An 11,860-nucleotide genomic window follows, 5' to 3' on the forward strand; every position below is an offset into this window, starting at 1 on the left:
AATCTGACGGAAGCAGCAGTTCAACAGAGCTACGGAAGGCATCTTTAAAACATCTGCGCTTCGATCCGGTTTTGCCAGGATCGCAATGTTCGAGGTCCAACTGGACGAACACACGTGCACCATCCTCATCCCAGTGCTGGTCATTTTGGTGATATTTGCGATGCACTTTTATCGATTGCTCATGAAACAGAAAAACGATGTAAACCGTTTGCGGCATCCGGTACCTGGCGTCCTCAACCAGCACATCGAACAGAACCAACTGGATCATCGCCACCATCACGACTCATCCGTGCCGATTGATTTTGATTTGTTTTCGTTTAAATTACTTTTTCCAAACTCTTCTTTTGTTGAATCTTTCTATTAGAGCCTATTTCTATGTTCGGTTTGTTTTATACTCGTCAAAGTAATCTAGTTTAGTTTAAGGAACCTGAAATTAAAGTGTGGGGGCCCAGAGCATGAAGGTCACCTTAAGCATTTTGAACTATTACTTGGTAAAAACACCACTAAATCAAATGTTTATCGTACGCAAAGTGTAATATAGATTGCTATCTGCAAAAGTAAATCGATATTGATATGAAACATTGAAGAAAGTGGACAAAATATGAACATCTAAAAAAGGGCCGGGGCAAGAAGGCCAGCCTACCGGGCAAAAAGTACACCTATCGAAAAAGGTGTAATTCATCTAGGAACACCTAGCTGAAGCGAGTAGCTACACCGGCATGCCGGACTCGGTCACCACTTTAATTGCCGCCGTGTTGCTGGCAGATGGCCATTATTTCCGCGTCGAAATCCGCTTGTACTTACGCACCATCCTTGACCGGTCACTACAAAATCACAAACAACAGTTTGATTGTTAGAATCAAGGTTATGTTCAAACCAAAATGCGATTCAAAGAGTGACCCTTTAGCCCCGGATCGTCAATAGTGCATTAAAATGCATATTTTCGCAAAAACTGGCGCCACAGTAAGTAGTATTGTGTTAGAAATATTTGTAATTATTATAAACTTGCTTTTAACTTCGAATAACCCTAAAGGAATACATATGAAATGTCCTTAGAGTATCCTTATTTCGTGTTGTGTCATTTTTATAATTTTTGAACAGATCCAAGAAGCAGTAATCTTTATTAAACTTCTAGATAAAATTTAAAACTTTTTAAATCGGAGGTAAGAAAAAAAAACTTCTATGAATTATATGGTAGATTTACTGGAGTCATACTGTCGTGTGCAGCATAGTTGTCCCAGGGGTTCCCATAGAATATGGGACAACTATGCTGCGCACGGTAGTATAGGGGGAGGCGGAGCAGTATGGACACCCTAAGGGTTTTGCCAACTTTATATGGCAAGATGTTATAAAAGATAAGTTTTTTAATGCATGTATCTTCAAAAAGTCTATATAGGGTCTGGGACCATTTGGGCAGGGGGGGGGCTATTTTGGGCACTTGCTGTTATACCTCAGTCAATTTTGAACCAATTGATTTTATTTTTGCGACACGGTGAGATACGTACAGTATCTTGCCACGTTCGGAAATTCAAGTCAATTGATGTGAAGTTAATTGAGTTTAGCGCAAAGTGCCCAAAATAGGTCACTTTGCCCAAATGGTCCAAGACCGTACAGCTGTTACATACGAGTACAAACGAAAAAAAAAATAAGTTTATCCAATTCAAAAACCATTTCGAAAAATGCTAATATTTCATAACCGTCGTCAATAAGGTGGTCAACCATACGGGGCTGAATAGATACCCCCATGGGGCAGTATGGACACTTTTTCGAGTTTCGTACATTTATTACACCTATAAATTTATGTCATTGCACAACAACTAGTTTGGAAGAATAATACGCCAAACTAGTTCATTTTTGTTCAGGTAATTTAAATTCATGATCATGATGACGAATAGTTCAACGTTAAACTCAGTGTTGCTCGTAGCAACACTGAAAAAAAAATGTTAAAAGTGGACAGCTAAGGACCGAAATAGATGGAAAGTTGGTTCATTAACTACGTAGACTTATTTTTGGTCATCTCAGACCCCACCCCCTACCCCCTCTCGTAGACTTCTGTTCATACAAAATTTTGAAAATTTGTATGAATCGTAGACTTTGGCCAGTATCACCCCCCTTTATACGTAGTTTATGGATAGATAGGTCCCCTATACGCACACATATACAAATGCAAAATGATAATTGCAAAATGAGAGGAGGCTCTCAGCTAATAACTGTAGAAGTGCTCATAGAACACCAAGCTGAAGAGCAGGCTTTGTCCCAGTTGGGACGTAAGAAGAAGAAGAAGATGGACAGACTCTAACAGGAACATGGGGAGTAATTGCCATTGAATTCAAATACCTCATACGTCCTGTATTAGTTATTATTGATTTGATATCCCAAAAGAATTAGGTGGATTTTTTTCGCAACTGTCCAGACTAATTACCTAGCTTAGGGTGGTTCAAGAAAAACCGATTTCCTGGCTGTTACCTTTTCAGTTTCAACTTTTCATCAAAGCCGCCCAAGAAAGACTTAGAGCATTACAAAAACGCGTAGTTTCGTGCACGGAATGTTCTGGATTAATAGTTACAAGCGTATTTCTTAAAAAATCATAGTTTATTAAAAAAGCGATATTGCGGGTTGCAGCAAACATAAAATAATAACTTTAGCCAGCATTCAAAAGAAGAAATATTGTTATGAAACATATCAAAGAATTAGAGAAATTAAAGAAGAGAATTAATTAAAATCAAATAAATTATAATATTTTTTTTTGAATAATATTTTCAAATGTAAGCAAAAATATTTTTTAGACTTGGCTGATAACCAGGAGTATGGTAAAAAGTTGTTTCTATTATAAAACCTTTTTTTTTCGTTCTGATTTATCAAGTATTTTTATCAAACATGCTAATTGAATGTACTTTATTTAAGGGGATTATGAAGTTGCTTAAACAAAATTAATCATATAAGTAGTAAAACAGAGGGGTGCTCGTCTTGCGCCGGGTGGCCATCTTACCCCGTCCTACTCACTAACATATACAGAACCTCGAGACTTCCACCTGGGCTTTATTCCCGGTTCTGCTAGGGCTTTATTCCCGGTAACACCTCCGCTAAAACTCGCTTAGTTTGGCTCCTACTCGTCAACGAAATCGATCCCTTCGGAATTCTTGCTTCTTCGTGGTCGGCGATTGGACACGCTTCGGACGGAATATTTCCTTCGCTGATGGCCAAACTTGATTCCACACCGCTTATCACTGTAAGGTCCTCTTCAGTATCTCTTACTTGGCTCCGAGCTTGGCTCACTACTCCAAGCGATGTGTCTCTTCAAAACTCGGCGTTGGTAGACAGGGTCACATAAACGGTCGTGTTGCATAAAACAGGGCTACTACTGTTCCGACAGAAGTACTTCCACTGAAGGAATAATCGGGCTTCGCCATGTTTTACATGAACTACATTCAAAAGCAGAGGCGCTCTCTAGTAAAGAAAAAATAAATAAAATAGAGTTGAACAATCAGTAAGTTGTCGGCTCGGTTGTCGGGAACATCAAATAACGCTGGGTACTTACGCATTTGTACTTCCTATGGCTGGTCAGGTCCTGGTGGTGGTGGAGGTATTCCTACAGGAGCCCTTTTTACGGCTCGTTCCTGTATCCGCAACCCGGACAATAAGTGGCAGTTTCTGTTGGTGGCGGCTGCGCTGCAAGTTTCCCGTAGATTTTACGGTATAGAAACATCCCACACTTAGTGCAATATGCACCTTGTTTACCGTAGATTTGAGTGAAAATATTTAAGATGCATTTGCCGCAATTGCGGCATCTCGGTTTCTGTTGATATTTACTTTCACTCAGAACAGAAACGTTTTTGCACAATTATGCACACTGTATTGAACGGAGCTTCAAAACGTAACTGGGCACTGAACTGAAACGGGGTATCTGACGACAGTGCGCTGCGCTGGTTCCATTGCTTTTCGGGTTAAATCCGGAAATGTCATTGCTCAACTGTTCTCGATTGCTGAACCTACCCGCAAACTGCAGCCCATCTCCGACTTCTTTGCCAATTTAATCACATTGTTCGTTCCGTGACAAGCTTCCGGCGTAAGCCAAATCCTAAAATATGAATATTGCTGCTATAACAAACTGTGCACTTCTCTTTTCTAGTTTAGCCAGATCACTCGGTCTGTTCGATTCCAGAGCTCTTGAATCTTCCGGCATTAGCGCTAAGAGAATCATCTGATGTTTGACGTTTCTGAATGTAAACAAACATTCCAAAATAGGGCTACCAAGAGATTCTCATTTTCTGAGTGGTGAAAAAAATGATCACCACTATTAGGGTTACCAAAAACTACTTCGCATGATGGTTTTTAATTCAAAATGTGGTGAGTTTCCCAGTTTTTGAAAATTTGTAAGAAAATCAGGAACGCATATAAAAAAAATCTGAAAGCGTCGATATTCATCAAAACCAATTATCTTTCGAAGAAAAATATGAAAAAGGGGGGTTAGGTCAGACGGGAATGGTCTATTCGTTCGACGTCAGCCGGCGTTGGAGAGTAGTTGGTGAACTAAGATTATGCAGATGTTGTCTCAACCGTCGGCATGCAACTGGAGTTTGCCAGAATGCTGAAGAGTGTGGGATTGAAAGATGCCAGTTGTTGCACCATCCTCTTTTGCACCAAAACAGAGTTCAGGAAGGTCATCATTAATTCCGCGCCCTTATTAAGTCAAACTTCATAGAATATGTAGTTTCACGGGGGTGGGAATGTTGGCGCGGTAAACGAGCTGGCAACCCTGACATATTTGTGAGATGCAGTTCGATTGAATAGAGAGATTGAAAGGAGTACAAGTTGGAACGTACACTTGAATTGTGGCTTAGAATAACATAATTATTCAGTTGTTAGTTGTGGTTTGAAACCGAATTGAACTGCGGGACGATAAAACTGTAAATTGTAAGTTAACAAATATTATTGTAAACGGTTAATATAATAAATGAATAAATTACAGTTTAAGCTGATCAACAAATAAACGGATTGTCTGCTGTGAAAATTAGTTTGACTCGCCGCAACAGTCACTTAATAACTAACTTTTACATTTTCAGTTTCTGATCAGCGATTGCTGTGATTGAAGTTTTATTGAATCGCAACCGTCGTCATACCAAACAGTGGTTTTTGACATGCTGCATGCAGTGGTGCCAGTACACCACAGAGGCACTCTGGTCGATGAAACCTGTAAAACATACATCTTACTTTCTTACAAAAATAAGGGAGCAGATGGATAAACTGGTCGAAAGATCATACAAGATAATGTTTGTATGGGTCCCCTCACATTGCTCAATTTACGGCAATGAGAAGACGGACTCTCTCGCAAAGGTGGGCGCTCATGAAGGTGAAATCTATGATAGAAGAATTTCACACGATAAATTTTTCCATTGTGTTCGCCAGAGTTCTCTTCAAAGCTGGCACAATGATTGCCGAGATGGCCAGCTGGGACGGTGGTTACATTCTATTATTCCTAATGTTTCCTAATGTGATGTCAAGACTTATGTCCAACCATTACTCGCTAGATGCGCATTTACACAGGAATAACCTCGCGTTGAGCAATGTTTGTACTAAGTGCGGTTCCGGTTATGATGACATCGACCACGTAGTTTGGCAGTGCCCGGATAATGACACCTCCAGAGCACTACTTTTGCATACCCCTGAGGCCCGAGGTAGACAACCCTTCGTTCTTGCAAGAGATGTGTTGGGCACCCGCAATGTCACATACATGGGGTGTATTTTCGACTTTCATCGCTCTGCTTGTATAAAAGTTTAATTTGCTTGTGTTTGCTTCTCCAGTTTTTTTTTTGCTCTCTGTTCTGTCTACTTTGTGTCACCAACTTGCTCCTGGCCATCCGGAAGACCTAGCCCCATAACAAGTTGTGACAACACCACAAGGCACCGAATACGCTAGCAAGATGCCGTTCGCCCCCGGATGAGCTGCAGTGAAACCTTTGGTACAATCCTTACCCTGTCCATTCCTTCAAAAAATGGCCTTCTAACCTCCAGCTGCCACGAGTACACGCACGAGTATCCTGGCTTCCTCCCATTACTAACAGATATTATTAAAAAGTTATTATTCTGTATATTGTATACTATTAAGTACAAAAAAAAAAGATCTTCGGCTCCGTCAAGCGTTATACGCGATTGAGCCCCAAATAAATGAACTGTGGCCCCGGTCCTCACATTTGTGAAACCAGTCCTGCGCAAAATGCTCCACCTGGTCCGCCTATCCTGCTCTCTGTGCTCCAAGCATTCTTGTATCAACCAGATCTGTAGCGAATCTCAACTTTGCAGGATTATTGTCCGGCATTCTTGCAACATGCCCTGCCGACCCAATCCTTCCGTAAAGTGCAGCGAGCTCGATGCCCATGCTTCTTCACTACACACCGTCGAAGAGTGTCCTTAGCAAGCGACGCTCGAAAACTTCGAGTACTTGCAGGTCCTCCTCGAGCATGGTCCATGTCTTCTCGTGTCCGTAGAGGATCACCGGTCTTAATGCGCGGGTCTTTTTTTTTAACCGTACATCTTTTGTACAAGGGAGTAGTAGGCACGACTTCCACTGGTTATGCGCCATCGATTTTAACGACTGACCTGACATTGCTGAAACCCCATTCAACAGCGAAAGAGATGTGGAACCACCTTGGCATGGCTTCTATTTTGGGCAGTTTTTGACCCATTTTTTGTACGCGATAAGTTAAGTATAATGTCTACTGCTAAAGTGTTTCAGCATACTACTGATGTTTGCCAAGTTTTCATCATTATGTACCCACTGTTCGACCCTACCAAACCGAAGCGAATCCAATATGTACTCACCCCATTTCATCGGCCATGATGCAGCCCTGGAAATCTCCTCGCTTACCCGTCACGCACTCGTACATGAACCGGACGCCCTCGCGTTGATGCGGCCGCAAAATATTTCCCAGCAGCGGATCGACCACGACGTGCACCTGAATCTTGCCCGGATCCGTCTTGAGCTTGTCGTGCTCCGTTAGTTCCTCCGGCGTGAACAGCACCAGCGCATTGCACGCAAACGGATCGTGTAGTGCCCGTCGGGCCGCCGGCCGTTTCATCCCCAGACAGCGGGTCGTATGCTCCGGAACGTAGTTCGCAATCGGCACCTTGAAGGGGCGCGAGAGGATTTTCTGGATCATCAGTTCGAACTCGGACGCGGACAGCTTCGGCGGGGGTGGTCCCGTGTCCTTGATTTTGTCTTTGGCGCGGTCGCGACATTCTCGGGTCCGTTTGTTCGACAGGGAAATCGGACTTTTGAAGGCGGAATTCACCGGGGTGAGGGCGACGCTTTGACTGGGTGCGGTACTTTTACGCTGAAATTTGGGGAATCACTTGAAGATCAATGTAGAATTTGGTCTACCATTCAGCTTACCATTGTTATGAACTATTATAGCACAGACTTACTGATAAATAAACTATTTTAATGTAATAATAACTGTTCTTTTTATTTCATTGAAACGATTGAGTGCAACAAATCTGACGGATAAAAGTCGAACATGTTTTGGATTGAAACCATTCAAACAACGGCGCCAAACAAATTGGGCTCCGTTCACGAAACTTCTAATCCAGATCGATATGGACCAGTTCTGTGCCAATAAGGGAGAGAAACTTCTAATTAGAAAGGGTGAACTTTTCTAAAGTGGTCCGTAATACATTTTTTGCTGCATGAAAAAATCGAATTTAAGAAACCTGACCAAAAATTACAATACAAAAGTCGAATGAAGAACATTGTTTCAAGTGAAGCATAGTTAAATACTTTCTCGTAGGACCTATATCATTAATCGAACATCAGATTAAACCTGATTAAACTATAATGCCAGATTATCCAGATTATCATTTTCTGACTGCAGTATTTTGAGTACCTTCCTTTTAGACACCTTGCAGCGTCATCACACGGTGATTCTGTGAACTAATCCAGCTGGCAGCTGTTGTCATCTTCGTTCTCTCTTTGCTGAAGTCGTCGACGACCAAAGTATCTAAATACCAAGGTAAGAGATTCCCGCTAATATTCACGGATAAGTGAGAAAAGGAAAAAAGCAAAAAATAGTTATGAAGTTTGCGCTGATTTGTATGGGCACATCACTATTTAGCAAACTTTCTTAAGAAATTAAGCACTCCCATCTTAGAAACTATTATTTAATTGCATCTGACTGGATTAAATGTGACCTCCATGCAATAAAACAGGATATATCGCCATTTGAAAATCGGTAACAATTTTTTTTAAATTGGTTCTAAACATATTTTTTCAGCATTTAGAAACATCCAAACTAATAAAACTTCACAAACTTTGCTGAAATAATGACATTTTAGTGTAAAAACACCAACTTTTCATAACTAACGCAGATGTGTTGGTGAGTCTCATTTTTGACATTTACGGGAATCTCTTACCTTGGTACATATTTATATACTTTGGTCGACGACGACGAAGGCACAAAACAGAGGCGAAGAAAATCAAAGGGAAAAGTGAAGGCTGTGCGAGTGCGAGAAGAAAAACTAGGTGGTTGCTTGCTGGCTGCTGGCACAAAAGTTTTCCTTTCGACTTTTTCCGTCGCGTCGCGAAAATCTAACGGGAACAGTGTCATCGTATCGGGGTGTCGTCATCACGGGGAAATGTTTTCGGTTCGCAACGGATTGTCGGAGGCCAACACCAGCTTCTCATCCTGATGATTCGCGGTTCGAAACGGGGAAAAGTCGTCGTACGTAAAGCTCCTTCTGCCAAGCCCGAACGGAGCGAATCTGTGAGCATTGTTTTGGGGAAAGCAGAAAAGAATAATAATCGGTTGCTGGTTGATGAGTGTTTTGTCCTCGGCGGATGAAGAGTCGTGAAAAGGCCACGAGAAAGTGCTGTAAGTGGCTGGTGTTGGAGTAGGTCCTTCCTCTTCCGATTATTCTGTGCCGTGAAAGATTGTACGTATTTGGTGGTGTTTGTGTTCCGGAGATCACTCCGAGAGAGTCTTGAGGAAGAGGAAGGGAGTTTTGTTTAGATAGTCGAATAGAATGCGGACATTGAACGGGTTCTGGTGCTTCCTGCTGCAGTATGTGGCCCTGTCGGTGGTTTTGTCCGGCTGCGTAGCCACAGCGGACAATATTCCGTCCGTTCCGACGCATAATATGTCACACAAGGAGCGGAATGAGCTGAAGTACGGATTAATGCCGTCCAAAGAGAATGCCCGGATCTAACAGCTTAAATTTAAAACTTCCAGGGAAGAAGCCAGGGAAATGTTCTATCATGCCTACCGGGCGTACATGGAGAAGGCCTATCCGGCGGATGAATTGATGCCCCTGAGCTGCACCGGAAGGTACCGAGGAATAACGCCATCTCGAGGGGATCTGGATGATGTTCTGGGCAAGTAAGTCGAAGTTCCATAAAATCCCACATCAAAATAGTAAAATAGAGGAAAAAATAAGCTCAATTCTGTTACCTATTATTGCTCATTTACGACTTGCTACGTGTTCGTTTCTGATAAGACAAACGACAAGAAAATAAAAAGTAAACAGATCTTTTGTACAAGGGTGTTGGTAAATAGAGCTAACAATACGACGATTCATGCAATTCGTTCACCTGATAAAATGAGGTTTGAATAAGTCAGGCGGATTATGCCAGTCCTGGAATTACAGTAGACGTTCGGTCGGTGCAAACGGTTTAACTGCAATGCTTTTTAACTGCAAGTCCGGTAAGTGCAACAAATTTGCAGTTATCGCACCGCCAAACGTCAAATTGGTGCGCCATGTTAGCCCTAATGAACAGTCGAATAAATTTTTCGTTCATTTTACGTCAATTGACGGCTTGTTGACACTGTCAGGCGTTGCAGTTATCGAATTTTCGTTCGCTAAGTGAAACGTAAACATGTTGCAGTTATCGAACGTCTACTGTACATGTATCCCATTTCTTCCAGGTTTTTAAATAAATTCTCCAAGAAATTTGAAATTGGTTGATAAGGTTTTTTTTTCTGTTGCTTCAAACTGTAATCGCATTACACTCCTAATGCAAATTCAAAATGTTTTCCTTTACCTGAAAACGAGTACTATCTACACTGCCCCCACTCGCATATCAGTCCCATTATTATTATTATTATTGTTTATTTATTAGTGACACATTACCTTTAGAAGGCATTCGTGTCACATATCAGTCCCATGTTTGCAGGATTTCCTATGCATATGCACACTCAAAACAAATTCGCGGGCTCGGCAAAATCGCGCACAGCCGTCTGCTCAGCAAAATCTTTATCTGGTATCTCAGCAAAAAGTGACGATTGTTAGCTGATTCTCAGCAAAACGATTGCCGACTATCAGCAATGAACTGTCAAAATTGCCGAGATCCCGGCAAAATGATTGTTTGCTGATTGCTCGGCTGTGCGAATCTCGGCAAAAGTTTAAAAAAATGCTGATATCCCGGCAATCTGAATTAAGTGTGTGGGACTGTTAGTACAGTACAGTACAATGGGGGCATTACAGGCTTATTATAACGTAACGTATGTACAATAAAATTACAATTTAAAATTAACGACAAAATTTCAAAAAAAAATCGGAAATGTTTATTGATGTGTTATTAGTATCTAATTCATGGATAATCAAGTAATATTTACTTACATCAAGTCTCACATCGCTCTTGTTATACTCCCAACAAATAATAAATAATAATTGAACAACATTTCATATCGAAACTATCTACTGTAATGATGTAGATGTCAAGGACTTAACTCCTGGACAGTTGTCCAAACCCTGAACATCCCAAATTTATAAATTAATCTTTCACTAGGATCAATAACTATAGCTCAATATGCACTGCTGTTCATCACAACTCAATTTCGATAGGATATTTGACTAGCACCAAATTAAATATGGGTCATACGACAATATTCCTAAATAATGGACGCAGTAGTGGTTAAAAGGCTCTACAGATGAGGAAAAAATACATTAGAAGGATTCACTTAACAGCGTAAACTGATTAAACTGATTAAACGTCGCGATCACTAAAGCAATCTTTGATTATTTTATTCGCAAAATAATGAATCATTTCAAATAAGCAGAAAATCATGGCTTGCGCAGCCATTTAATCTGTTTAGTGAGTACCCCTACTGTTAATCTTTAAAATTTAGATGTCTACTATTACAAGTGTAAACCTGAAGTTTTGCTTTTCGATGTAGGTAGTTTCGTTGGTTTGGAATATCCCTAAAAAATTTTGGAACGATTCCAAGAGGTCAGGGCCCTTTGGTTCAGAAAGGGGTATGGGCAGCGTTCTGTCAACTTGGTCGAGGCAGAATTCTTGGGTGAACTAATCAGGAGTTGTTTGAATATTACAGCAGGATATGTGATATTCTAACAATTTCATCAACGATGACACTCAATGTGCCTGAACGATTGCGTTGAGCTTGTAATGATTCCTTGAAGATGGGAGGGAAGATCAAAAATGATATGATAGTACTTCCTAATCTGTGGAACCATTCTGAATGGCCGCAGTGAGAATATCACTAACCACACAGATTTCCACCGTACTAACTGGATTTCGAGGAGCAGGAAATAGTCTTTAAGAGCAGGACCACATGAATAACACAAGTAGGATCTTTGCTAAATGTTCACTGAATACCCCTAAAAACAACAAAGGTAAATTACGTTGACCATTTAAGAGTTCCTAGAATAAGTTGTGCGGGAATGTTTGAAGAAACTTTCTGACATATTTATGGAGCAATTCTAGCAGATAAACTCTGAGAAATGCCTGGAGGAATTTTTTATTTGATTGCTAACAATCTCAGAAAGAATCTAGGGTCACAAACAAGCAGACGTAACACTCTTCAAAGCGGCTTGGCACATGCATTTAACGATCAATTCAAATTTCATTTGA

At 41.0% G+C, this 11,860-nt stretch overlaps 2 protein-coding genes across 2 annotated transcripts; one reads left to right on the forward strand and one right to left on the reverse strand.

The window, feature by feature from the left end:
• Positions 1-6,606: 6,606 nt before the first annotated feature.
• Positions 6,607-7,510, reverse strand: LOC134287076 (DNA repair and recombination protein RAD54-like). Its single transcript, XM_062848781.1, has 2 exons — positions 7,391-7,510; positions 6,607-7,331 (listed from the first exon to the last, which is right to left on the reverse strand). Exons 1-2 carry the CDS (start codon positions 7,391-7,393, stop codon positions 6,816-6,818), a joined length of 519 nt encoding a protein of 172 aa, XP_062704765.1. The 5' UTR covers positions 7,394-7,510; the 3' UTR covers positions 6,607-6,815.
• A 911-nt stretch (positions 7,511-8,421) lies between these two features.
• Positions 8,422-9,579, forward strand: LOC134287077 (ER degradation-enhancing alpha-mannosidase-like protein 3). Its single transcript, XM_062848782.1, has 2 exons — positions 8,422-9,158; positions 9,222-9,579. The coding sequence occupies exons 1-2, from the start codon at positions 9,016-9,018 to the stop codon at positions 9,370-9,372; spliced, it is 294 nt and encodes a 97-aa protein (XP_062704766.1). The 5' UTR covers positions 8,422-9,015; the 3' UTR covers positions 9,373-9,579.
• The last annotated feature ends 2,281 nt before the right edge of the window (positions 9,580-11,860 follow it).

Source organism: Aedes albopictus, chromosome 2 (genome assembly GCF_035046485.1).
Source record: "Aedes albopictus strain Foshan chromosome 2, AalbF5, whole genome shotgun sequence".
NCBI classification, from domain to species: Eukaryota; Metazoa; Arthropoda; class Insecta; order Diptera; family Culicidae; genus Aedes; species Aedes albopictus.